The sequence below is a fragment of the Ixodes scapularis genome, unplaced genomic scaffold, assembly GCF_016920785.2.
Source record: "Ixodes scapularis isolate PalLabHiFi unplaced genomic scaffold, ASM1692078v2 PGA_scaffold1__304_contigs__length_218370807, whole genome shotgun sequence".
In the NCBI taxonomy this organism is placed as follows: Eukaryota; Metazoa; Arthropoda; class Arachnida; order Ixodida; family Ixodidae; genus Ixodes; species Ixodes scapularis.
Window position 1 is genome coordinate 66,884,710 of NW_024609846.1, and position 25,800 is coordinate 66,910,509.

General features: G+C 46.9%; 1 protein-coding gene across 1 annotated transcript in view; it reads left to right on the forward strand.

Annotated features, from left to right (window-relative positions):
* Window positions 1–3,993: 3,993 nt before the first annotated feature.
* The window catches only part of LOC115321014, a 44,165-nt gene continuing 22,358 nt past the window's right edge, over window positions 3,994–25,800 (forward strand). Inside the window, exons 1-4 of the mRNA XM_040216487.1 lie at window positions 3,994–4,095; window positions 11,328–11,494; window positions 11,566–11,648; window positions 22,517–22,528. Of these exons, the coding sequence (XP_040072421.1) occupies window positions 3,994–4,095; window positions 11,328–11,494; window positions 11,566–11,648; window positions 22,517–22,528 (364 nt within the window). The remainder of the gene's footprint in view (window positions 4,096–11,327; window positions 11,495–11,565; window positions 11,649–22,516; window positions 22,529–25,800) is intronic.

The following is a 25,800-nucleotide window of genomic DNA, read 5'->3' on the forward strand; positions in this document are numbered from 1 at the left end:
TCGTTCGTGCCGCTGCGCCTAATGCAAAGTCCGGAGGAACCGGTTGTCGTCTGCTGGCCAAAACTCTACTGTAAAACCAACCAACTTCAGATGAACGTTCACCACAGCAACATTGCCGTTCGCTAAAGTAGCGAGCTCTTCGGGAACAATTCACGAAACAAACATATGCTCGGTTTACCCGCGGATCTTTGCCATGGCGACATTTTGAGCGCAAGTGGTCGAGGGCTGCGATCGTTCAAACTGTATTGAAAAGCCACGTTGTTCTAGGAAAATACGAGTCTCGGGGTTTTCGGTTGATTCGAATTAAGTATCCTTGAGAAGTCACATGTCTTCGTCTTTCTCCCGTGTCGCGTAGTGCGGATGGAGATGCAATCGCGCGAGTTCGATAGATGCTGATACGGTACACCGACAACGACGTATACGACGTTCCGCCGGATATGCGCCCGGGACGGCGGATGGCTGCGATACACAACACAACAACTAAAGCCCAGGCACAGGGTGTCACAAAAAATATTTACAGGGTTTTTTTACCGCAAAAATAAACTAGGCATCGCCGAACGCTCATTCTCTGCCCAAAGGCCTAGAGGTCACAACCAGATGCCAAAGTTTCAGCCCGATCCGATTACTTAATCAAAAGTTATAAGTGATTTCTCTGAAAATTTCATCGGGAAAATGGCGGCCGACGGAGTTTTCGAATACATGGAGCTCTATGGCACAAAAAAACCGAAAAGGGGCAAAATTGACACCGTTTCCCTATTGAAAGTTTCGAATAATCACTTATAACTTTTGAATAATGTATCGGATCGGGCTGAAACTTATGGCATCTGGTTGTGACCTCTAGCGCTACCTTCGGGCGGAGAATGAGCGTTCGGCGATGCCTAGTCTATTTTTGCAGTGAAAAAAACCCTATACATTTTATTTTGGTGACAGCCTGTATAGGTTCCCGTAGGGAGCGGTGTAGGGCTATTGATTGATGATCGAGTTCGCCGACAATCCGGCAACATTTTCCCGCGCTTTCGCAAAAGGTTTTAGTCTTCGCGGCAGGAGCATTGGCGCGGTAGCGGCAGTCGTTTTTTTTTTGCAACATTTCGAGCGTTGGAAAGGAACGCGCATGCCAGGGTGCTGCGCTTTCGGGTGTAGTAACGGGCATGAGGCCGGGAAACAGGTGTTCGTATCACGGAGGGTGAGAGACACCGCAAAGAACGACTTGTGTGGCTGTCGTGGATCAGTCGGACGGACTTCACTCCCACCTCTTGTACACGGCTGTACAAGGTAAGTTCTATTATTAAAGCGGTAGGTAGGGGTTCATTCTTTGGACTGTAGACTTTCTTCCAAACTGATTACGAGCAATTTAATTGTGTCAAATGAATGCTTTTGGAAGCTTGCTCCAGCACCCGCGCGGCAGCACGATATAAATGTTGGCATCGTGCATGCTTAGACTACCCGCTTGACCTGCTAGCCTGTGTTCCACTGACTTCACGGCACTGAAAAGCGCGGGGATATTTGAATGCTGGTTTTGGAACCATATTTTCGTATGTAGATTTCACAATGACTGTTCTGAATTTCGCGATAGTAAATAGCATACTGGAAAGGGCAAAGGCCGGGGATTTAGAAGATATAGTTATTTGGCTAGAAAAAAATGGCCCACAATAACGTTTTTCGTTTTTAATCTAAAAGGGGCTTATCTAATTACCGACCCGTAAAAAAAATTCTTCAATGTGTGAGGGAGACAAGTGTTTCTTTCCATACATAGTGTATCTCAAATACCCAGGCTCCACTAAAACGGGCCACGAATATGAGCGCCTGCACATAGCAGTATAAAACGTTTTCGTGAAATATGTATTTTACACGTCGGTGTTATCACGCCAAGCTCCAAAGTGTAGCTTCCTTTCTGTAAAAAAATAATAGGGCCAAAACGATTTCCCGTGTTAACGGCGGATGGCGACGCAGACGACCGAGTCGAGTGGCCGGGCGCGTTTCGCGCACGTATTGGGCGCGCTAAGGCCACGCTGCTTTACTCCTACTACGAGCGCAGCAACTAAATGGAACAGTGCGTACAAGAGCGCGACACACCGAAACTATCGACGAGCCGCATGAGCCACTTCTGACCGCACCCCTATTGAGAAACCTAATTTGTATGAGCAATTTCTGTGTCCAATAAACACACATGGATCATACACTATATAAGAACCATACAAGAAACCTGTTAGAAGTTTCTTATATGGTTATAAATGTTCTTATATATCTTATATAGGTTTTCTATAGTTCCTACATGGTTCTTATATACTCTTACACATCTTGTATTATTCATATGTGTTTATTGGACACAATAAATTTCTCAGACAAATGGCTTTTTCACTAGGGACGGTTATGACTAACCCGGTATCTCGTGAATACGGGTGGCAGAAGCCGAAATTATCATCGAAGATAAATTGATTAAGGCCTCTGTGAAGAACCAGAGTGTAAATTTGTAAGAAAATGACGGTGGCGTTAGGAAGTTTCCAAGAATGTTTAAATATTCGTAAAAGGTTCGAAGGCTCTCTTCGAGCACACATGCGGAAAGTTACCCTGAGTGATCTATATATTCATTGATTATGCATGCTGTTCAGATTTAAATGAAGCACAACATTCTTGAACTCACTTGTCGACGCAGGACGCTGTCAAACTTGTCAGATGTTCCGTGGCTCCGTCTTCCAGCGCGAGACGAAAACCGTCGATGTGCTGCGCCGATACCAGAACACCACCCTTTGATATCACGTCAATTTGTATTCAGGCGAGGTGCACGAACAAACCTATTCCGCAACGCTAACTGATATCTCGGCTTTCCAGTCGAAGTATCTTTATTCGCTGGCCTAAGCAATCTAAAAGAGGCAGAGTGGTCCGCATGTCTCCTCATCTTGACAACTTTTCTGTCGCTGTGCTATCGGCACGTCACCGTTGAATAGCTGAATTCGTTTTCAAGCAAGATGCATGAACAAGTCTTTTCCGCAACTCTAGCGGATATTTCGGCTTTTCAATCGGAGCACGGACTTAACGCGCCTGAGACGGTCGGCCGTTCAGCATGGCCGGTGCTGGAACTTGACAAGCCAACCACCGCCCTCACCAACTGGTCTATCCGACGACCATTCACTACTGTCCCTAGCAGATGCGTAACCAGGGGGGGGGGGGGGGAGGGGGGGGCTCCGGTGGCAGAACACCCCCCGAACTATTATTTAACCTCCACCCTGCCCGGCCGCCGCCGCCGTCGCTGCTTTCTCTTTCGGGCGCTCGCTATTTGTTGCATACCTCGGCTCGCAGCCTCTTTGAAACCAGACAATGTCCACGCGTTTGGAGTCGTTTTTTATAGCAACACGGCAGCAACGCCAAGGCGCCCAAGGTCAGCCAAAGCGCGAAACGCGATCGAATTGCTAAAGGTTGTCATTCGGTTGACGTGCTCCCAGCAGCAGCTAATCGGGACGCTTTCTTACCGCCCGCATTTTGTTTGTTTTCTTGCGCTCCCGGCGGAAACTACGTCTTTTTCGTGGACGTTGAGGACTCGTTCATATTTATAAAAAAATCGCTGTAAAATCAAGGCCATTTTTATAGTGTATTTCAATTGTTAAACTGACCTTCCAAACCGTCTTCATTGTCCCTCCTTTCAAGATCAAGAAAAACGTCAATACTGCGAAACACAAAGAGAAATGTTACGAAATAAAAATCAAGCAAAATGTTTCGACAAAGAAATCAAGTGAATTGTTACCAACGAAATATCAAAGGAATGATCATCTCAGACCTACTACCAAAAGGTTCCTCTAAAAGCAGCTTTGCCTCGCACGCAGAGTCAGTCTTGACCAGAGATCCGAAGAAGCAACTTATCTGCCAAGGTGAGCCATCAATATCCTGACCACTCGTTTCTTTCTACACGTGTGCTAGTTCATATTGAAACTTTATGACCAACGAACAGTTTTCTATTTAACTTACATCTCCCTTTCTGGTCGAGCTGACAAACTCAAGATGTATCCTACACTACTTGTGGTTGCTAGCCTTGTGGCCGCCATCGCCAGAGTTGGCTCTGAGGAGACCTCGTCAAACGGTTCACCTGTGGACGCCTGGAGGGTAAGAACTGGGAAAGGATTACTTGACTATAACAATGCTTGATTCTCGTTTTTCCTTCAAAACACATGCAGTTTTTGAAACTATATGTTTCGTAAAGTCCTAACGTTCAAAATACCGTTTTAGATTTTTCAGTAGCTTCGCCGTTTATAGTATAGTTACTCGGATTTAAAATTGTAGTTTATATAATTTCCGTTATTTTACTTACGTATCACAATAAAGCTGCATAAAGAGGCCATGGAAAGCGAAATGAGAAATCACGTGGTGTGTGACGTGCTTGGGACGATGGCTCCAAGCTTCCACCTTCCTCTTTAAGCAAACCATGGAACGTGTCATTCGCAAGCGACGATAAGTGCAGTCACGGTAATCATTGGCCACGAACGCGAATTCAAATATTAGTCGACGGATTGATTGTTGACGAGCGCCTACGTTCGAGTGACGTAGTGCTCGTGTCCAATGCCTGAGCTGGTGTAGGCTGGCGTGCTTTGGGTACCGCGGATGTAGCACAGTGAAAAGGTGGAAAGTTTTCAAAGGAAAGAAGGTACAAAATAGTCCGGTATATGTTCAAATTTTCATACCGAAAAGCAGGTTTCATTTTCTACCTTTTTAATTTGACCCACTGAACGATATGCGATTAGTGACATTCCAACCTAAGATTATTTATCCCAGCCCAAAATTTTTCTGATGGTCTCTTGATTTCACTGAATTACCATGAAGCCCATTTTCGGTATTCTGCTGCCTATCTAAGAAACGTGCAGGATCTGCAAATTGCTGTGCGGTTGAACCTGCTCTTTGTTTTTCCTTTTCTTCTTCGTTTATTTTTCTAAAACGTGTCATTCATGCCCGAGTCCCACTAGAGCGACAAACCGAAAGAGACGACAGTGCAAGCCTCAAACGAGTGTCTTTCGCGATTTGACATGCTTTGTAGAATAAAGGAGTCTATGCTCAAACACGAGCATCATGCAGGCGAGGGCATCTTTTGCAGGCTTGCAATCACTCGTGCTTGCTTCACTAGCACCGAACAACTAAACGTCTGCCAAAGGTTCTTTCTCGAGCATGCTGCATGTGTTTTAGACATGTAGTTCTTGTTTGTGTACGTTTGTCGCTATAGCGGAACTCGGTCATACAGTGCGAGAACTGTTCAGCCCTCCTGTGGCGCCCGAAAAACACCTATGCGGAGGGCAAGTTCGTCTGCTTCTTGCGCAGGGGGTAGCGGTGACGTCAGAACGCCGAGCCCTGATTGGCTGATCGCGACCCCCTATCTGAGCGTCGTCTGCTCCTTTGCAGCGTCGTCTGCTCGCAACGTCATCTGCGTCTGTCTCACCTTTCCTGCGGCTTTCGGAAGTGCAGAGGCCACATTCACGAGACGATCTTACGCCAAAAATGTGCGTAAGACATAACTTAAGAACAAATTCGTATTCACGAAACGAAATTTTCGTAAGTTTTGCGCAGGTTACGACGAAATCCTACGACAGCTCCGAAGCTGTCTACGCACTTCTTACGATCAAATCAGCATGGCCGACAGTGTCGCGGTCGCGACGACCCACGGACGTTTATTTTTCTACGTGCGCTTCTCACGCGTCCCGACTTCAAGCAGCAAGAAAAAAGTAAAAAATACTTGAAACAGACCACGACGAACAAAAACGATGGATCCACAAACACCCGGGAAAAGCTCCAGCGGCCACGATTCCACCGAACGTGACCAAGCGAGCACGGCGGTTAGGCCTAGCAGGCACTTCGCGACTCGGGGACCGTCTGCCCACGACCGGCTGGCGTGTTAAATGGAATATGCCCGCGCGGCCCTTGTGAACCCTTCCCGTATTATACTTTGATCGCTGACCTCAGTTTTAGATTAAGTGGTCAATTTCTTCCTCTTGTTATCTCCTTGTTTCCCGAGGCAACGGTGACTCTCGCCGGTGAAAAAGCCGTGAATCTCCGACAGACGCAGGAAAGGTAAAGGAGCCATCGCTTTGACTAACAGACGTAAAGCAGACGACGTTAACTGCGCCAACCCGCCGACGCGTTAAAGAATGAGGGGTCTCGCCGCACACAAAAGGAGGAAAAAAGTATTTGGGAGGGAACTTGCGGACACTAACACGCTCACTCTCGGTTCTTAGCAAACAAACCTCGGCCCCTCGGCGCCTCGGGACACCTCGCCAGTCAGTCCTTTGACTTCCCTCCTTGATGCGCGTCTGCTAGTTGTTAGACAAAAACAACGTACCGCTCCAGTTATTTCGTCTGCCCCCTCTGAAAGGCAAAGTCAAGCTCGCTCGAGTTCCGAAAGTCGCAGGAAAGTTAAGACAGACGCAGATGACGTTGCGAGCAGACGACGTTGCAAAGGAGCAGACGACGCTCAGATAGGGGGTCGCGATCAGCCAATCAGGGCTCGGCGTTCTGACGTCACCGCTACTTCCTTTCTCATGCGCAGAAGACGAAAATGAGCCCACTTGCGAGGCGTATAGGTGCGTTTGCGGGCTTCTCGTTTTAGATAGAAACCGCGATATTAAACGTTGTGCATCACTTTGATATACGGAAAGCAGCAGCAGAGTCTTGTGGCCTCCTTCTCATTAAGAACGTTGGCCGTTCTGAACCAGACCTAATGCGTTGAAACTTGCAGCAGTGTCCAGCAATAAACACGCTTTCCCATTCCTTTCTATATACCGTTTCACATTGGGTCCGCCCGCGGCAAACGCCACGACCCAATGGAGCCAATCATACCGCGCCAAAAGTGCATTGTCACGGCACTCGTTGTCTTTCTGCGTTTTCCAATAACGGTTGAACCAATCACGGACAAAATAAAAATAGCACAGTATTAAGCAGCATTAATTTCGCATGATTGGTTTACACGGTAATAGTAAGCTTATAAAGGCGACCAGCGCCGTGATGATGCGCTTTTGGCGCTTATTTATTCACTTCGTCGAATCAAAGTGTTGGCTGCGGTCGAACTTAAAGGGAAGCTACTGAGCTTCTTGAAACAAAAATGAGTTAGAAGTGAATTGTAGTGTATTTTTACCCCGGGAACCCGAATATCTAAACCATTTGCTGCAGAAATATTGTTAAACGCGAGAAAACGCGCCAAGGACAGTCGTTGTACGCGACGTCATCGACGGATCTTTTGGCTGCCCAAGGCTAGGAAGGCGGGGCTTCAGCCCTATTTTGACGCTCTCCGGCGGGTCGCATTGAAACATAATTGTGGTATCTGTTATTTTAAAGGCCAAATGAACGCAATTCCCGAGTATTTTGTTCTCAAATACAGAAGTTCCCCATCTTCCCTTTAATGGGCAACTCCGCTCAATTCCGAAGACATCGGAATAATGAGTGATTTTGCCTTAAAAAGCCCTAGTAAAAGACACTACGGCATTTGCTTCGCAAACAATGGGATATATATTTTTAAATTTAACCTTAAACACGAGCAGAAGTCGAAACCGAAACTTTTGCTCCGTCCGGCAGCAGAGACCTCGGGCCGTCAAGAGCATGGCTATCACGTGGAACGAGATGTCACATGTTCAGGGGTGGATTTAGGGGTAAGGGGCAAAGATGGAAGGATAGGGGGGAGGAGCGGGGGCGCCCCCCCCCCCCCCCCTTCCCCCCTTTACGCGGATAAGTGGGATAAAAGCAAAATCCTGAAAGTGGCGATTAGCGGAGCCGAAGCGGGACAATGGATTCGGTCGACTCTTTTTCCTTAACAACGTCCTTGATATCTCAATAAAAAATAAATAAAAAAGGCCAGAGATTAGTGTACAAGTTCACCAGACGCAAATTGTACCGGCCAAGGGAGAGTGGTGCTTCTTCGAAGTTAAGAACGTGAGATGGCAAGTTGGCGTTCCACTCAACACACATTGGGTCGGAAGTGACGAAGCTGTTTTACAGTTCAGAGAGAGACTGAGAATTATCGCACAGACATTAGAAACGGTTTTCTAGTGGCGAAAACAAAGCCCGGCAGCCAAGGCAACATACCTGCTTAGCTCAGTCCTGCAGGCTGCCGGCTTCGTCATTGCCACCCTAGCTCTCTACGACGTTCCCTCAGTCACACTACCCCTGAGTTGGCTGCTCCAAAAGCCGAATGTCGAAATGAACAGTGCCTCGGATATCGTAAAAGACCCGATCGTCATCCTGAGCGAAAAGTGGAACCCTTTGAACGTCGAGAAGACTTTCAAGAAATGTTCACACATGCAGAAGACAATGCCGAGAGCATGGGAGCCGGGAGCCCAATTAGATGTGCCTCATCTGGTGCAACGACAAAGGTTCTGCGGAAAATTCCCTCCACAGACAGCCAACTCATATTTCTGCGCACACGTCAACATTCCTTTTACAGAATCCATCGTTGAATATCTGAAGCAGCGTTTGCCGGAAGAGGTGCTGGAGGTGTCCTGCCTCAACAGACTGTTTAAAATACTGGGTAAAATGTCAATGTAGCCAAATGTGTCCGTTTCCAAGCGCTATATTGCCGCGCGCAAGGCTGAGAAAGCAACGCTCGGTCACGGTCCTCCAGAAAGTTCCCGTTTATTCATGTACCGCACGTAACTTCTATCATTTATCCCTGCTTTTGTTTTCTAGAATGTCACGGGTGGTGATTCGTGACCAATAAACAAGAAATAAACAGAAATAAATAAACGTTTAATGTGGCGAACTTGTGCCAAAAATAAAGAAGGAAACAGAAGAAAGCAGAGCGTCGCGGGCGTCGAAGTCGGCGTGTCAGCAGAATCGAGCGCTGGGGCGAGACTGACTCGACAAGGTCGCGGGCGGCCTCTTATCTAGAGTGCGCCGCTATCTCGAAGATTGGGCGAAAGCGGTTCGAGCGTCGCGTGATCGGGGCGAGAATGAACACGCACTTTCTAGAAAACAAAAGCAGGGATAAATGATAGAAGTTACGTGCGGTACATGAATAAACGGGAACTTTCTGGAGGACCGTGACCGAGCGTTGCTTTCTCAGCCTTGCGCGCGGCATTACTCCCCCCTTTAAAAGTGCATCGCCCCGATGCAGTGTAAAACAAATCAAAATAAAAAAGAACGATAAACTAAAGAGTCTTTTGGAGCACAAAAGGTCCACAGTCCTATCGAGCGTAGTACGGCTTCAGGCGCACGACGTGGACGACCTCAGGTCGTGGTGGGCGGCGTGACGATGTTCGTGTTCCGTCGGGCATCACCTCGTAGTTCAGCTCGCCGAGGCGACGAAGTACCTTGTATGGTCCAAAGTACCGTTTCAGCAGTTTCTCACTGAGGCCGCGGCGACGGATGGGCGTCCATACCCACACCCTATCTCCGGGCTGGAAGTGGACGTCCCTGCGACGAAGGTTGTAGCGGCCGGCGTCGACGCGTTGCTGGTCTTGAATCAGGAGTCGGGCGAGCTGGCGAACTTCTTCGGCGCGTTGAGCAACCGCCTGGGCGTCGTCGCTCTCGTTGTCAGATGGCTCATGGGGCAGCATGGCGTCCAGCATGGTCGTTACCTTCCGACCATGTACCAGCTGGAAAGGGGTGAATCCAGTGGTCTCTTGAACCGCCGTATTGTAGGCGAACGTGACGTGGGGCAGCACCTCGTCCCACGTCTTGTGCTCTACGTCGACGTACATAGAGATCATATCGGCGATTGTCTTGTTGAGTCGCTCCGTCAGCCCGTTGGTCTGCGGATGGTACGCAGTTGTACGACGATGGCTGGTGTGACTGAGTCGGAAGATTTCTTGGGTCAGTTGTGCCATGAAGGATGATCCGCGATCTGTAATCAGAACTTTCTGGAGGACCGTGACCGAGCGTTGCTTTCTCAGCCTTGCGCGCGGCAATATTTCAGACGGAGACAAAGTAATGCAACATGCCTTTCATTAAAAACACGACGATGTGGTTTAAAATGTTTCACCTAATTTTTTATTTTTTTTAGTTCAAAGATGGGTGTTTTTATTCGGACGTTGAAGTTTCGAAACTTTTGACCTTAGAACATGTTTGAAGCGCTGTAAAAAGTGTCTTTATAAACTACTAGACCAACAAATTATATACAGACTGTACCCCCCAGGTGAACAATATTGGAAAAAAATTAAATACTTTATCCTAAAGAAAATAAGAGAGATAAGTAAAAAATTCAAAGTAAAATTGTCAGAGTGATCCTGTTCGCGCGTTTTTGACTCACAATGTATAGCGTGTCTAAGATGCGGAGGCTCAACCTAAAATAGGCCGTAAAAATCGTCGTCTGTAGTTAGCAACCTACACTTGTCGTTAACGGTGTATTTTAGAGTTGGATTTAACATTGTGAAATTACGAGGCGCACCTCCCTTTACGTAAAACAATATGGGGCTAAACTCTTGCCATGGTCAACGGCGGACGGCGATGCAGACGACAGAGTCCAGTGGCGGGGCGCGTTCGGCCCATGTCTCTGAAGCTCAAGACTACATGTTCCGGCACAAGGAACTTTTTTTTTTTTTTAAGTCTGCAGCGACCTTCATTTTTAAGGTCCTATAATAGATCGATCTCTCCAGCCAGTTTGACTACGCCACCGCTGCCGCCATGCATTAAGGTAACTTTAGTCTTTCTGCACGTGCGACAACCCCGAAAGGGCTATGCGCGTGTAGAGCACAAGACGGCACGAGCCCTCCCATGCACTGCTGTCTGCCTCCTGTGAACTAAAGTTATGGCGGCGTCACGGAAGCGCTGACAGCTTAGTGAGATCGGTCTATTCATGATGTGTATACGGAGTAGGTGAGGTATTTGGTGTGTCACATGACTATATTTTCCCTCCAAATTTAGCGGGGAAACTGGATTGGTGTCTAGGTCATAAGACGTGATTTTTCGCCCTAATTTTAGCTGGGAAACTTAGTTGACGTATAGGCGTTGTGCCGTCGATTTCCACAAAGAGCGTAGGTCACGTGGCGTGAGGTAACGTCTTGTGACGACACCTTTCCCGCTAAATTTGGCGGAAAATGCACAGACGGACGGGCGGACGAGCAGACACAATTTAGGAATGGCGGGCAGCGCCAAACAACATTTCAAGCTTTAAGACAATATAACGTCTTGAGTTGTGGCATTAAGCCAGGTGAAGCATTGAGGTCAGTGCCACAGCGCAGTCAGTTTTCTTCTTTCAGATTTAAACATATGATCAGTTCCGTCATTCATAGATGACATCGATGGCACTCCTAAGTGCTCTGCGGAAGAGCAGACACTGCAGAATGTTTAGGGTGTTGGAGGAAGTATAAATACCGGACTGGGGGGCAGCTCAAGACAGTGATTGTTTTCAATGCCTTTTTTTGCAGGTTGTGACTCTGAAGGACGCTTTTTTCCTCATCTACCGTTCCTACGAATTTGATGAGGGCTTCGGAGACACTGGGAAATGTGCCTCCATGCAATTGTCCGAGGCAAACGAAACAGCCAGGACTACGAAGACCAAAATAATGTACAGGGACCCTCAGACGACCGAAATGTAAGTCTAGACTTGCCCTCGGCTACCTTCTTTGTTTCGCCTGATTACAAAGAACTGACTTTATAATTTAGGACAGAATATACTGTGTCTATCACGGTGCCTCGTTCAGACGGCAGCACAGTCTGCGACACCGTCCAAATAAGCGACGAGACATGTAAGCCGGAATTTCTTACTTTATTTAAAATCTAGATATCATACTGTACTCTCAACAAAAAACGGTATATTCTTACACCCCATGACCTATATACGACACCCCAAAATTTCATTTCGATGCACAGAGCGCTGACTTCGAACAGACAACCTCAAAGTTTACGAGGCGCTTGAGAACGGTGAGATATACCTAGGGTTCCGCGTTTTCGGTTTCTATTTTCTCAAAATTCGGCGTACTTTTTTCGGTGTTTATTTTAAAATTCAATTTTCGGTTTTTTTCGGCGTATATTTATGCCCACCAAAATTTATCGGCTTTTTTCGGTGTATATAAAATAAACACCAACGGACACCGGATCAGATGATCCTTGTAGCTCTGATATTTTTTATCACTCAATTAATAACGGCACAAATATATTGAAAAAGAAATGAACACTTTATTTCGCATATGTGTGCAACTGTAAAGAATCAATAAAAAAAACCGAAGTAAAACAAATCAGATATGAAGCCTATGCTCAAAAAACATGGAACTTCACCTTATGTTTCCCAGGATTACGTGATCTTATTACAGTACACACGCATGTACTTTCCCAGGTTCTCCTCGTTGATCCACACTCTTTCTTTTCTGTTAATATGACCCTGATCTTCGAAAATGCCCTCTCAACGCTAACACTGGACACTGGCAGGCTGAGATGATGAAGCGCTGCCTGAGTCAAAATCGACCAATCAACCAATTGTGAGCACCAAAAGAGACACGGTGCGACGTTTTAAAGCACAACACAACATGCAGAGCTTGCATCAAGTCAGCCTTCCTTACAACGAGTTTGAAAACACGCCCGTACATGGCGAAGTCATGGGGCATTTCGGACTTTGCGTTCCGATCGATGATGCGCACAATTAACCAAAACGTCGTGTTGGCATCCGTGTATCCCATACATTCGGAAACGTTTCGATAGACACCGTCGTTCCACTTTTTCGCCACGGCTCTGCGGTACGACTGGAAGGTTAAAGTGACCGTTTCCGGTTAAAACTGATTTTCAGAAAATGGATTCGACGTACTTTTATCGGTTTTTATCGATTTAAATCGAAAATGCCGAACCTAAAAACTGACCTTTTTCGGTTAAAACCGAATTTCCGAAATTGAATACGGCGTACTTTTATCGGTTTTTATCGGTTTAAACCGAAAACTCCGAACCTTATACCTCATTAAGCAGCTAAAGTGCGTATCGAGGACTAGAGAAAAGAAACACTGAGGTCTTGCAGTAGTACCAAGAAAACCGCGATAACTTTTTTTGTAGTCAATGACACGTACATTAGCTATTTCAATAAGTTGTACCACTCGGCTATCAAGCCGCCTGTTAAAGTTGGGAACGACGGCTCGACGTCAGCGCGCTCTACGTCGAACTGAAGTTTTGGGGTGCCGTATATCTGACAAGGGGTGTAAGGATATACCCTTTTTTTTCTGAGAGTGTATATTTACACAGCACAGTATCCATTGCGGTTTTACGTTGCGTGTAAGGTCCCGTTCACACACATCCGTCTGCTTGGGACCGAGTTCTTGTAATATTTTACGACGAGAGGACAAACTGGCACGCTGGCGCCATCTATGAGGTAATCCTGGGAACTGAATTTCACTCGATCGAAGGATTTGCGGCATCTGCAACATCAAATGTACGTACTGTGTATCAGGAATGATATTTTATAACATTGTCAAAAGTTTTTCAATCTAATGAAGAAATGATGTGCGAAAAAGAAAAGGAAATACACCGAAAACCGCAAAAGTTCTACAGCTACCGGAAATACGGCACCAGGGCTCCTCGATGCGCGCTCTCCTGCTGACTTCTAATGCCCCTGTTGTGGCATTAGGAGTCGGGGCTTTACCAAACACCGGTCCAAGTCCGTGTTTCGCAGCGTTCACATTAGCGTCGCCGCCATCGGCGGCGTGGTAAATAGCGTCGCTACCGACAGCGGCGCTTCGGTGATGGAGCGCTCTCATTCAAGTAAAAAGTAAATTAGAAAACTTCTTCATATAACAGTAATTTCTATAAAACGCATTCGGCGCATCATGAAACTATAATGCAATTTATTTTCTATCTTCATTTCTGTATTTTTCTTTTGTTCCCGAAACAAAACCAAAAACCGACCGGTCGGCGCTTGCATGAGCTCTCAAGTGGCACGAGTCGCTGGCACACCGGGCCTCGGCGCCGTCCAATACTGCTTAGGAGCTAAGGCCGTTGCGCTCTTTTTGTGACGTCGCAAAGGAAGGCCATCCAGGGCGCGCGCCTAAGCGCCGAAGCGAAGGCAACGTGCGTGGATCAACCGTCGTAACAATACACTCTCGGAAAAAAGGGTGTATTATTACACTCTTGGTCCCATATAATACACCCCAAAACTTCAATTCGACGTACAGCGCCCTATAACAGAACAGGCGGCCCAAAATTTTACGAGGGGCTTGATAGCCGGGTGGTACAACTTATTAAGATTGCTAATCTAGGTATTACTGAACACAAAAAAATATTATCGGAGTTTTCTTGGCCCTTCTGCAAAAACTCCGTGTTTTCTTTCTTTGGTCTTTCATACGTACTTTAGCAATTTAATAAGTTATATCGCACCTTTATCAAGCCCTTCGTAAAATGTGGGGCCGTCTGTTCGACTATAGGGCTCGGTACGTCGAAATGAAGTTTTGGGGTGTATTATATGGGACAAAAGGGTGTATGGTGATACCCTTTTTTTTAGAGTGTGCATGCGTGTCTTATTAGCTAAAACAAAAAATGCACAGAGCAATTGGTCTAGAAAACACTTTGTTACATGCGCAAAATATTACACCGCATAATAATCGGTAAGGAATAGCACGAGGTATGCGTATAAGACGTATACAAAAATATGTTATTTTATTAAGTCGAAAACATTGAGTCACATAATTATTGCTGTAGGAATGCACATTTTATACAGAAATTTTTTGACAAAATGGCGAGAAACGCGTTGATTGGACACAGCAAAACAGATCACAGATAAAAATTACGTAGACGTAGTCAATGCTAACACGGCTAGACAGGTGCAGTGATGTGATATGCCTAAGCCATTTTGGAGCACCTTTTGGAGCAGCCAAAACAGTGTTTTAGAGCAGCAAAATGGGCCTTTGAGGCAGCCAGAACAGTGTTTCGGAGCAGAAAAAGTGACTTTTGGAGCAAATTTTCGTAAAAAAAATAAAAAGATAAAAAAAAAATATTTGTTTTAAGTGCTGGACAAACAAAGGGCACTTTGTGCTGGGTTATGGCTAGGGTGTGTATTTTCCGGTTTTAACCGAAAAACACCGATAAACATCCGTCGGTGACGAAAATATAAAATCGGTTAAAACCGAAAAACACCGGTGGTTGGATATTTTCGCCCTGGTTAAAACCGAAAAACACCGGTCGTTGCTAGTTTCCGACCTAGCGAAACCCTTTCCCCGTAGAGGTTCGTCAAACGTGTTATCTCGTGGATCCTGCATTCTTCCAGTGTTTATACACGGCTTGCAGGTGGCGTCAGTCCGCCTTCCTTTCTGGGGGTCAAAAGCGTCTAGTGAACGCAGTGGACGCTAAGCTCTCATACGCCTTTCCCCTATTGTGTCTCCCATGGCCCCCTTTTGTGGAAAAATTAACACAGTGGAGGGTAGGCTCTCACGTGCCTTTTCCTCATTGTGTCTGGCCAAGTGATGTCGGTGAAAGCCATGTATTCAGAGGTTGCTGTGGTTCCTGGAAGACACTGCCAACGTCCGTGTCGTACAGGAGAGTGCGTTTTCATAATTGCGGGTTGCGAACCGCAAGGAACGTGCTGCCATGACGGCAGCACGTTCCTTGCGTGTAGATGCAAGCATGAAAGTATGCTTGCATCTACTATAATAACCAAGTGTGACAAATAGTTGCTTCCTAGAGAAGAAGTGTATGAACTATGTGAATAAAACTGGAACTCTCTGCCTGTGATCAATCGCTTTTTTTCACCGATATTCACCGATTTTAGCCTCGTCGTGAGACGTTCCACCGAAATACACCGGTGTTTTGAAAATAAATAAACACCGAAAAACATCCGCCGATTTTTCTCACAAATAAACACCGGAAAGTACACACCCTAGTTATGGCGGAACTCGCTGTTTGTGTTTTTACTGGCGAGACACCCCACAAGTGTACAGTGTTGTGGGCATTGCTGAGAAAATCGGAAAAGAACGCTCGCTACCGTTTTGCTGGTTCCTGGTTCCGGACGTGCCAGATTTTTGTTAAAAGTAAGCGAACGTAAAAAATGGATTGCAAGCTTCCCGGCTGGTGCCCTGTCGTGCAGTTATATTCATATGCACGTGAGAGCTACTTCAGCAGGCTTGCAGGGGCACGTGCTTCGTCACGCAACGGCTGTTCAATCGGAAACAAAACCATGCCTCTCTGCTCCGTCGCCAACTGGGTCCCAAAATAGTATGCAAAATGCAACTGTCCAGCATTCGACAATAAAACAGACAAGCGGCGCGTGCTTGCCAAGCTGGCAAACGAGGTACAAGCTAAATACAGAGAAAAACAGAACCTGAGCACATTGATGCATGACATCGCGAGCCAGGGTCAAAAATGTTTTGGAGCGCACTGAGCAACGACTGAACTCGAGACAAACAGGCGCGCTGTGTGGGTTCAGCGTGCAGACATTGACTTCTTTGTTTTAGCTCACTTCCTCTCACCAACTTTCTTTTGCGGCATATTTTTCACGTAGCGGGGTCCTTCTCAAAAGAAAGCCCGCCGAGAGATATTTAGGTAATAAATATTTCGACAAGCAGCCTTTGAGTAAAAGAGGGATTTTTGTAGTATAGTACGATCTGAACGAGAAGAGGAATGTTGATGAACAAGTTTAGAAAGCGCCATATCTGCAGCGACATGGGGACGGGAACACCCGTCGTCGCACGACCACGGTGACAGCGGTCGCGCGAGCGTTTCAGCTCACAAAGTAACTCTCGCCGGGCAAAAACGTGGTTTTGTTTCACAGCGTGACGGCATGGCTGGCGCCCGGCACACTAGCGACGGAGCGTCCGCACACGCTCGTGTCTATAGATGAAAAAAGTTTAAATAGAAGACGCGAGACGAGATTCCTGTGACGACGAGGGCAGCGAGCAGTGGGGGGAACATGCCGCGGCTTCCCATGCAACGTCTCAGAATTTACGGCCGCTCCGTGGGGGCCGCCGTATTAAAACTTAATACCAGTGTTGCTGCATTTGTAGGTCATCTTTAAGTTAGAGCTGACGGAGAAAATCTAGCCACGGCACAACGCCGATGTACGCTGGAAGTTAGAGCCGGTTTGCTTTCGTTGTTTTTGTTTGGTCGGAGAAAATCTAGCAACAACGCACGTTCAAGAAGGTGGCGGTATTGTTTTGGTTCGACGCGGTTTGCGAGCTCATGTAGCGAAGACGTGACCAAAGAAGTGCCCCTGTGATGTTCCCGGAAGACAGAAAGTATCATTCGTAATCGTCGTGTGGGCTTTGAAAGCGAAGGGAGTCACAGAGTGTACGATTGCGCAACCACAAGCCAAGGCTCACGACAGCGCTGCGGTGACTTCGGCAATCTCGCTCTGTTTGGTGTGTGCAACAGGGCGATGCAACAAAGAGTTGAAACGTTCGTGGTGTGTGTGGTGCGGTGCTTGGACGTAGAAGCCCATACTAACACGAAGCGCAAATTGGTCATTGTGGGGTTGAGGTTCAACGGGTTAGTCCCGTCGTCTTCAGTACTGCGGAGAAGACGCCGTGTAACCAAGCTTTCGGTTGCACGTCAAAAGATCCCCAGGGGGTCGAAATTAATCCTCAGTCCTCCGCTGGGGCGTGCCAGATGCCCGTCGTTGGTTTGGCACATAAAACCCCCAAATATGACTTTTTCCGTCGTCGTCAGCTGGTCCGGGAGGACGCAGCGAGCGTTTTTAAAAGTAAATCTTCCTTCGTTCCGTTTCAAAATGGAAGATTCTCGACGCATACCGTGAGTAAAAAGCTGCGGGCGTTTTCAACAAAATTACGTCGTTTTAATTGAACAATCGACTCGGGATAGTTGTCCTAAATCTGCCGTATTTATGCTTCGTGTTTTACTGCGTTTGCACAGCGCGACGCACACCGCTCGAGGAGAGGATTCGGTCCTGCAAAGGACCGGTTGTACATAATTTTGAGGAAACTTAAGTCACCACCGATATTCTCCTGTAAATCTCGTGTGAGTTTGTTGCGCTCGTCGTTCGGTGTGAATAAATTAGGGCAACGTTTCCTACTTGCCTACAGATGCATGAACTGCACTCTAAAAAAAAAGGGAGTAGTACTTCCTCCCTTAAAGGAGGAACTCGCATGTCCCTTATATTGCTCTATAAAGGGAGGAAATTTCCTCCTACAAAACGGGGAGGAAATTTGTTCCCCTAAGAAGGGAGGAAAAGTGCCACCTTTTTTTCTCTCAATGGAGGAAACTTCCTCCCCTCGTGTAAGTGATATAGCTTTCAACAGATGGCGCTGAAAACGGGGGAAAAAAAAAAGGTCGGAGAGGCGTTTTTTTTTTCTAGGTTTCGCCGACTTTCGAACGCTACATAGTTGAGATGCACATACATCACTGAACATACAGAATACACGGAACACACGCAGATCAACCACGCACACAACAGCAACAACGCAGCAACACCGGGCCCCCTCGTCTCTCTACGTACACCAAGTTCCCACTAGCTCTATATATGGCAGTCTTATTTTTGAATCCGACTTTTTCGGTGACTGCTATCATTTGGCACATAAACACGGAAAGGTGGAGTAAATATTACTCTTACTTAATACATTTTTTTAATTGTCTTGTGCAATAGCCCCCATCTCTTAATTCAACACCCCGAGCAAAGCAAATGTAGATCATTCGGCTAATTAACTAAAATTAAATAATTTTCTTCTGAATAAGTTCGATGAATTATCTTGACAATGCAGTGCTGAAATGCTGTGCTAAACATTGCAATCAAGCTATTGCTTGATTGCGTTGTTCAGTGCCAGTGTAATTATTTTCAGTTTTGGTGGGGTAATTAATCATTTAATTGTTGCACAAGTTCAAGGGATTTTCAAACAAACAATATTACTGATTTTAACAAGACTTCTTGAAACAGCAGAGAAGATATCTTGGTTCGTGCTTTGTCGCCGGTGTTACAGAAATTTAGAATTGTTTTAATTTACTAATCTGGAGCGTTTTTCCAATAAAAAGTAAGTGCCGGGCGTGATAAAGGCCCACGAATCATGACTTTGGTATCCTCAGCAGACAACTAAAATAAGACTGTCTTTGGTGATATAATGGAACCGCTTGAAAACATCACATTGCCCGAATAAGAAAGTTAAAAAGCCCGTGTTGAGAGTTTTAATAGATCGTTTAGTCACTCCCGCAACTCCATACGCGATCCGTTATGGCTTCCGCGATATATACCGTAGCGGAGCCGTGTTTTCGTTTCAAGTAGAACGTTTGCAGCCCTGTGCAGAATATAGCGTTCCGAGAGCTAACGCAACGGAACTCTTTCGGACACTAAAGCTAAAATAGAGGTTCGTAAAGCAATTGTTAGTAATCTCCTATTAATGTCTCTATCTAAATAGTATTTAAATTTATTATCGAGTGCTTGTGTTCATGTTTGCTTCCTTTATAAGTACGTCCAGTACGTTTGCGACGAGTTTGAGATCCAGGTTGTTGACGCCGGGTTAGCTGCGCTCGTTTCGCGACACAAAAGGGATCTGGTGGTAATAGACTAAGCCAGCCGAATTAAAAAAAAAAAACGTAAAAAACTGAGTTTTTCTTTTTTTTTTTTTTAGTGCGAGTTTTGACATGTAGCAGGAGATGGGGGCGAAGCGCAAGCTAAAAAGAAGCAGCGGTGAACCGTTGGCTCTGTCGAATCATGAGTTTCTTCAAGCCCGCGGATCTGCCCTCCGCCCGCACTTTGCCCCGCAAAGAGAATGGAATGTCTGTACTACCCTTTCTTCCAAGTGGACTCTTCCCGAATGCATAGTTGACCTTGCTTTCCGGATCCGTTGCCTCGTCCCTTCCCCGAATCGTCATTGCAGTGTCGTTTCTTGTGCGGGGATATGGTTTTTGAAAAACGCGTGTTCCCGCAAGTCGGTCGTTTTTCCGATGTGGACGGACTACAGCGTGTGTCGGACGGAGTCGCTCGCCGCAACGCAGTGCTCGTTCCTATCGACTGGATATGCTGTTCTGTTTTATACAGAACTGAAGTAAACGCCTCACGGATTACCTTTCGCTGTATGGTACGTACGCTTTATTTCAAGAGTATACGTTTCTCGCGGAGGTGACGGCAACCAAGCTACCAAGCGCTCAAGTTGCCGTCACTGCCATTAAACATGTTTGCGGTGGCAGCGGCGGTTCGACCGCCGCTGCCGCCACGAATATAGAGGAGGAATTTTCGTCCCTTTTTCAAGCGCCGCTAGGTCGCGCTGCGTGTGGATCGGTGAAAGGGAGGAACAAGGGCAATTTCCTCCCTTCCGTTGGCGACAGGGAGGAACATCGTTCTTTTCCTCCCTTTCTCCTCCCTTTTTTTTTAGAGTGTGAGATCATTTTTTACGTAGTGAACATAGTGATTCTTTATTTTGGGAAGGAGTGTTGGTGAATATATTATGGTACAATCACTTGAGAGTTTAAAAATTGTGGAGAGCGAACAAGCTTTCCCAACTTTGTCTCTTTTCTTTCTGGCACTGCCCCTAGTTTCAAGTTGCAGTTTCAGTAGGCATACCTACTAGCAGGTACAAACTGCTCTAAAGCAGGTAAAAGACTGGTAAGTCAGGACGGTGCGGACTCCGTGTTTCGCGCTTTTCGCAAGATGACTGGGTAAGTGTTTTTGCGAGGTATGCGGAACATGCGAACGATTTTGTTATGCCAATCTTTTGCGTCTCTCCAGCAAAACGAATAAGATCCTCTACAAAGGCACAATCACATGCCAAAATTTACGATAACAGTGCGTTTGATTCGGTGGTCCGTGTAGTTGTATTTTACCCTGCTTTCTGCAACGCCGTGTCATGACGAAGAGCTGGAACGTTCACGGTTTGTGCTGGGTTACCGGTTGACAGAAGCCCGCATCGAATGCATCGGCACTCAGTTAACTTGGGCTGTTGTAGTGGCTCTAGGCCAGTGGTCTCAAACTCATTCAAGTGTGGGGTTCAAATAGCCCACACCGGAAATGTCGCGAGGAAACGGAAGCCGGAGGAGAGGGAGGGGAGGGGGCATAAAATTTCATAGAGAAGAGATCTCACTCTCTATGCTTTTTGTAAAATCACAGTTGTGCCAGTGAGGTCTTTCGCTTTCATGTGTTTTATGACTACTCTGGGCCCTGCCGTGATGTGATAACTAGAACTAAAATGACACCGCCCCGGCCAACGTGCTGCCATTTTTAATAAAACAAGGGAAGATGTACACTGTCGTTCCCAAGCTCTAAACATATTTCTAAAAAAAAAAAATCGGTTAATTTGTCAGTTCTTCCTTTCCTTACGCTTTTTATTACAACACTGAGCAAATACTTGTTTTTTAATTGTGACATTTTTTGAAGGCGAGGATCCCGAGCTCGTAGCTTTATTTTTGACTGTTGATCCGGCTGATCGAAAGTTTGCGCAGCCGAGATGCACCCTTCAACAAAAACCTCGCGCTTGCGGCCTGGTAGCGGAACAGTTGTACATTACAGAAAAGCTGGGAAGCAAAAAAATAAAGCGAAACACAGGGCAAATAAACACAGATAAGTATAAATTATGTGAATTTGTTAAAAGAGCAGGACTACTTTTCGTGCGAAAATGAATCGGCGAAAAGAGATCACGAAGCCGCATAGTTTTTTTAGCGCTCGAGACATGGGAACCGCGACTCGTAGCCGGTTGCCTGCGGGCCGTGTCGCAGCGAATCACGGGCCACGTGCGGCCCGCGGGCCGAGTGTTTGAGACCCCTCCCTGCTCTAGGCTGTTGATGCTCAAGCTTTTCATCCGCGGATTGCCGCCAGCTGATCCGGCTGCTCGACGGTGAGGAATCGGCGAAAGTGACCTCTGAAGTAAATCTAAATCCTTGTCCATCCAGTTATCCGGTGTCAAAGTGTGGAAGGTGTCCAACGTGTACTGAGGGCGGGAGCTACGAGCGTTTTGCCTTGCTTTTGTAACCGAAACCAGAGCAGCGAGATAACTGTCTTGCGTACTCCAAAATGATGGAAGCAATAAGTCGTCAAAAATCCGTTTTTAGGGTTTCAAACAAAGTAAACAAAACAAATATAATTGAACTCGGTTGTCTGTATGCAGGAAGACTTATATAACACAACAATGCATTCTCTTTCCAAAACGAAAAAGAAAGTAAAACTCAGTAAGCCGTATATAGCAGCAACTTCTTCATTGCAAAACCTATGCTGGCAACGTAAGCGGTTTTAACATGGCCGCCCACGCTTTGCGCCGCGTTCCCTTTCCCTGTTCCCTCCCTCCCCCCTCCACCCCACCCTGGCAGCGAGGGCGCGAAACGCGAGACGGCGGCTCGAACCATGCAAGATCAGGTGGACGATTGATGCTGGGTAGTTTGGGTCGGGCGGCCGCTTACGCCACCTATAGCTCACGCATGCTCAATTACGGTTCTCAGTTTAGTTTCGGTTTTGAAAGGCGACCGAAATTGGACCTTTCGAGCAGGCTTGGCGCAGATTAGCCATATTTTGGCAAGATGTAGCAGGATGTAGCAGGGTGAGCCCCTTGGCGCAGTTTGGCACAATTGGCGCAGCAATCACATCACTGCAGGTGTAACTTACAATCATGTAAGCGATGTAAACGCATGCGGGCACTGAATTCTATCATTAAAGCCAGGTCACATTGCAAAATTAATATAATTTTCATTCACTAGGTTTATAGGCTTGGCAAATCAGCTTGCGATTTTCGTATCTTCACTCAGGATCGCGAGGTGATTTAATCCTATAATATCATTTAATAAAGATATATTAACTTTTCCGTTTGGCAGGGGTGCGAAACTTACTTAAAATTTGCAATCAACTAATCCACATCTCTCATTCAGTCAAGCTGCCTAAGAACAAAATATAATTTTTTCTTGGTTCAATATAACTATAACCGTAATACAGCTAGGATTGTAGTATGAACGAGGTAAAGGCAGTAAAAAAATTCGGCAGAGACACTTAAGACTGCTTACGTGTAGGAATGCGAAAGCATTCATGCACGCGGCGTATTCTTACAAGCAACGCTCCACGTCTCCCTTTTTCACACGGCGCTCCGGCGGTGACATGACATGTGGTGATATAGCTTGTAAACAAGTCCATTTTCTTTTTTTTAATGGACTCGCGCTATGCATGCCGGCCGTTCGTTGTGGGGGCCGTAATGTCGGCTGCCGGAGCAGACGACGCATGTTGTCCTCACCCTCCGCAGGGAGGGCGATGGCATCAGGGCACCCTACTCTCACCGTGAGAGATTTTTTAGAGGTACGGTCTTTAAGCAGTCGAAAGTGGCTGAACCAGCCGAGGACACATTCGCGTTTAAGCGCGTTTGAGGGGGGAGTGGCGTCCTTACAGTCGGAAGCGGCTGCTTCCGGACCGATGCGCGACGTCGCGCAGTGCCTCGTAACGCGCAGCAAGGCGGATAGATAGACCAGTCAGAAGTCAAAAAAGTAGAGGAGGCTCACGTGTTCGCTCGAGCCACTCCACGATGCGTTTCCGCGTCTCCGTTGACGGAAGCGGCTTCTTCGTTTGGGGAGCGGTGGGGAACGTCTCGAGCAAAGTTTCTCAAAGGCTGCGATGGTTCAAGCCGGGCAGAATGTCGTGGAACCCAGCGAGATTGTCTTAAGATCGACCACATCGACGCTGTCGCCGGGCGCCGCCAAGTTACCATGAACTTCTTTATTGTTCAGCCGTTAGCGACAGTAGCGCGTTCTTATTGGCTCTTGACTGCAATCCACTGTGTGTCAACGCAACTGTGTGTACAAGCTTGGCACAAGCTCTCTTAGCAACGGTACGCTTCAGCTTGTCGCTTCTAAACACACTGCACTGGAGAGAAAATGTGGGGATGTGCCTCTAGTCTTATTTCAAAGTTGCTAGGCAGATTCATACCTGAAAAAGAAAATGACATGTAAAACTTTAAGTTTATAACTTTATCGGTCAAAGAGTTACGTAAAAGTACATAAACTAACAGAGTGTCCCCTGAGTAAAACTCAATGAGAAAAAGTAATGATGATGACCCCTTCCTTCGGTGAATCATACAGTATAACACCCCTGTCACGCGGCTCTGAGTATAAATTGCAGATATCATACGACTTTTAATAGAAAATAAAAGTCAATGTGCAAAGGTTTATAATTTTGACGTGAATTAGGTTTAAACAACTGCAGCTTTCCACAACTAAAAATAATGAAAATATTGAAAGTAATCTTACAGCCGCGTTCATTACAAAATTTGAGTACGGAAACTTAAAAAAAAAGCTGGCTCCACACACATAAGTCCTTATGAAATTTTATTGTTTTCCCAAACCAAGATTTGATGGCGAAATATTACAGGAGGACACTTAATAATGTCTACGTGTAGGAATGCGAAAGCATTAGTACATGCAGCGCATTCCTACAACGAGTGCGCCAAACTGGCCTCCGCAGAGGCCGGCCGGGTGGGGCGACATGGCTGAATGCAGAACGTAGAGCACGTGACAGAGTTGTGCGCAGGGAGAAATAGGGGAAATTTCCCGCTTCTCCTCTACTCCCCTCCCCCCCCCCCCTTTCCCGCCACGCCTGACACGTGACCCGAGAGGGAGAAAACACGGCAGCCAAGCGTGCGCCACCCACTCCCTTTTACCGGCGCGTGGGCCACAAAATAAGCAAGATGGCTTCTCTGGGGACATACCGCACATTCACTTTTATTTTCTATTAAATATGGTATAATTTCTGCAATTTATATTCATAGCCGCGTCACACGGGTGTTATGCTGCACGTGTCACCTTGGAACTATAATGCGTCGCAGCCAATATGAATTTAGCCGACGTTTTTCGCCGCTACAGACCAAATTAAGACGCCGTTTTCCGCGGTCGCAGACAACGCCGGCTTCGCTCCATGGGACAGTTAATGTTTTCGCAATAAAAATGGAATCGAGATAAACGCCTTCGAAATTCAGAAAGGTGCGCCATAAGGCCTGTCCAAACAGTACACTGCCAAAGACGTCAGACGACACGACTCCGACAAATCCTTCGAGGGCCCGCTTCCGGCCTCTTTTGTTTTTTTTGTTTGGGGGGGGGGGGGGGGGAAGAGGGGAGGGGGAATACTTTAGTTTAAAGGTCGCCCGTGCCCTTTACGGTGCCCTTTATCTGCTCATCACGTGGGTCCGGAGAGCTACTCACACGCTCTTTTGACTGTCGCTCAATAGCTCAAGGCCTCCGCCTTTTTTCCAGTCCCGAAAACGGGAAAGGGAACGACACGAAGGTGTTGTTCCCTTTTAATGCGAGAAGCGAAACACGCGCTTCGACGCAGGAATCTCCCAAATCCACCAGAAGCGGACCTCTTTGGCTTTCCAGACGAAACGACGGCGGTAGCGATGTCAGCGAGCCGCGAGAGAACACCAGCGGCAGGTGCCGTGTGATGTCAAATCGGACGAGCACCGACGTCAAAGAAAAGTGGAGGAGGCGAGGAGAAAAGTCGTGATGTTGGCTTGGCCACAAAACTTGTCAAGGCCTGTCCAAAAAGGATACTACAAAACTCACGACTCCGGCAAATCGTGCCGCGCTCCGCTTCCGGCCGTCAGGGGGGAATTTCCCTCCGTCAAAGCTCCCGGGTGGAAACTTCCCTCCGACTAATGTCCCCCTCGCTTCCTCCACGGCGGCCTTGCTCTGGTCATCACGTGGGTACGGAGAGCCACTCACAGGCTCTGTTGGCTGTGGGTCAATCACTCAAGGCCTCCGCTCACAATGCGGAACCGCGTCGGAAGCCATCACGACGAAAGTGAATCTCAACAAAGAAAGCAGATCCGAGGCGGGCGAAACGCACCCTTCGACGCAGGAATGTCCCAAATCCACCCGAAGCCGGTCCTTTTTGGCCTTCGAGCCGGGCGAAGGCGGTACGCGAGGGCGTTGGCGAGGTGAGCCAGACGCAGCTAGGTGGCGTGTGACGACAGAGAAAAGTGGAGGAGGCCAGGAGAGAAGTCGTGATCGTGAAAATTTTTACGACTCCTG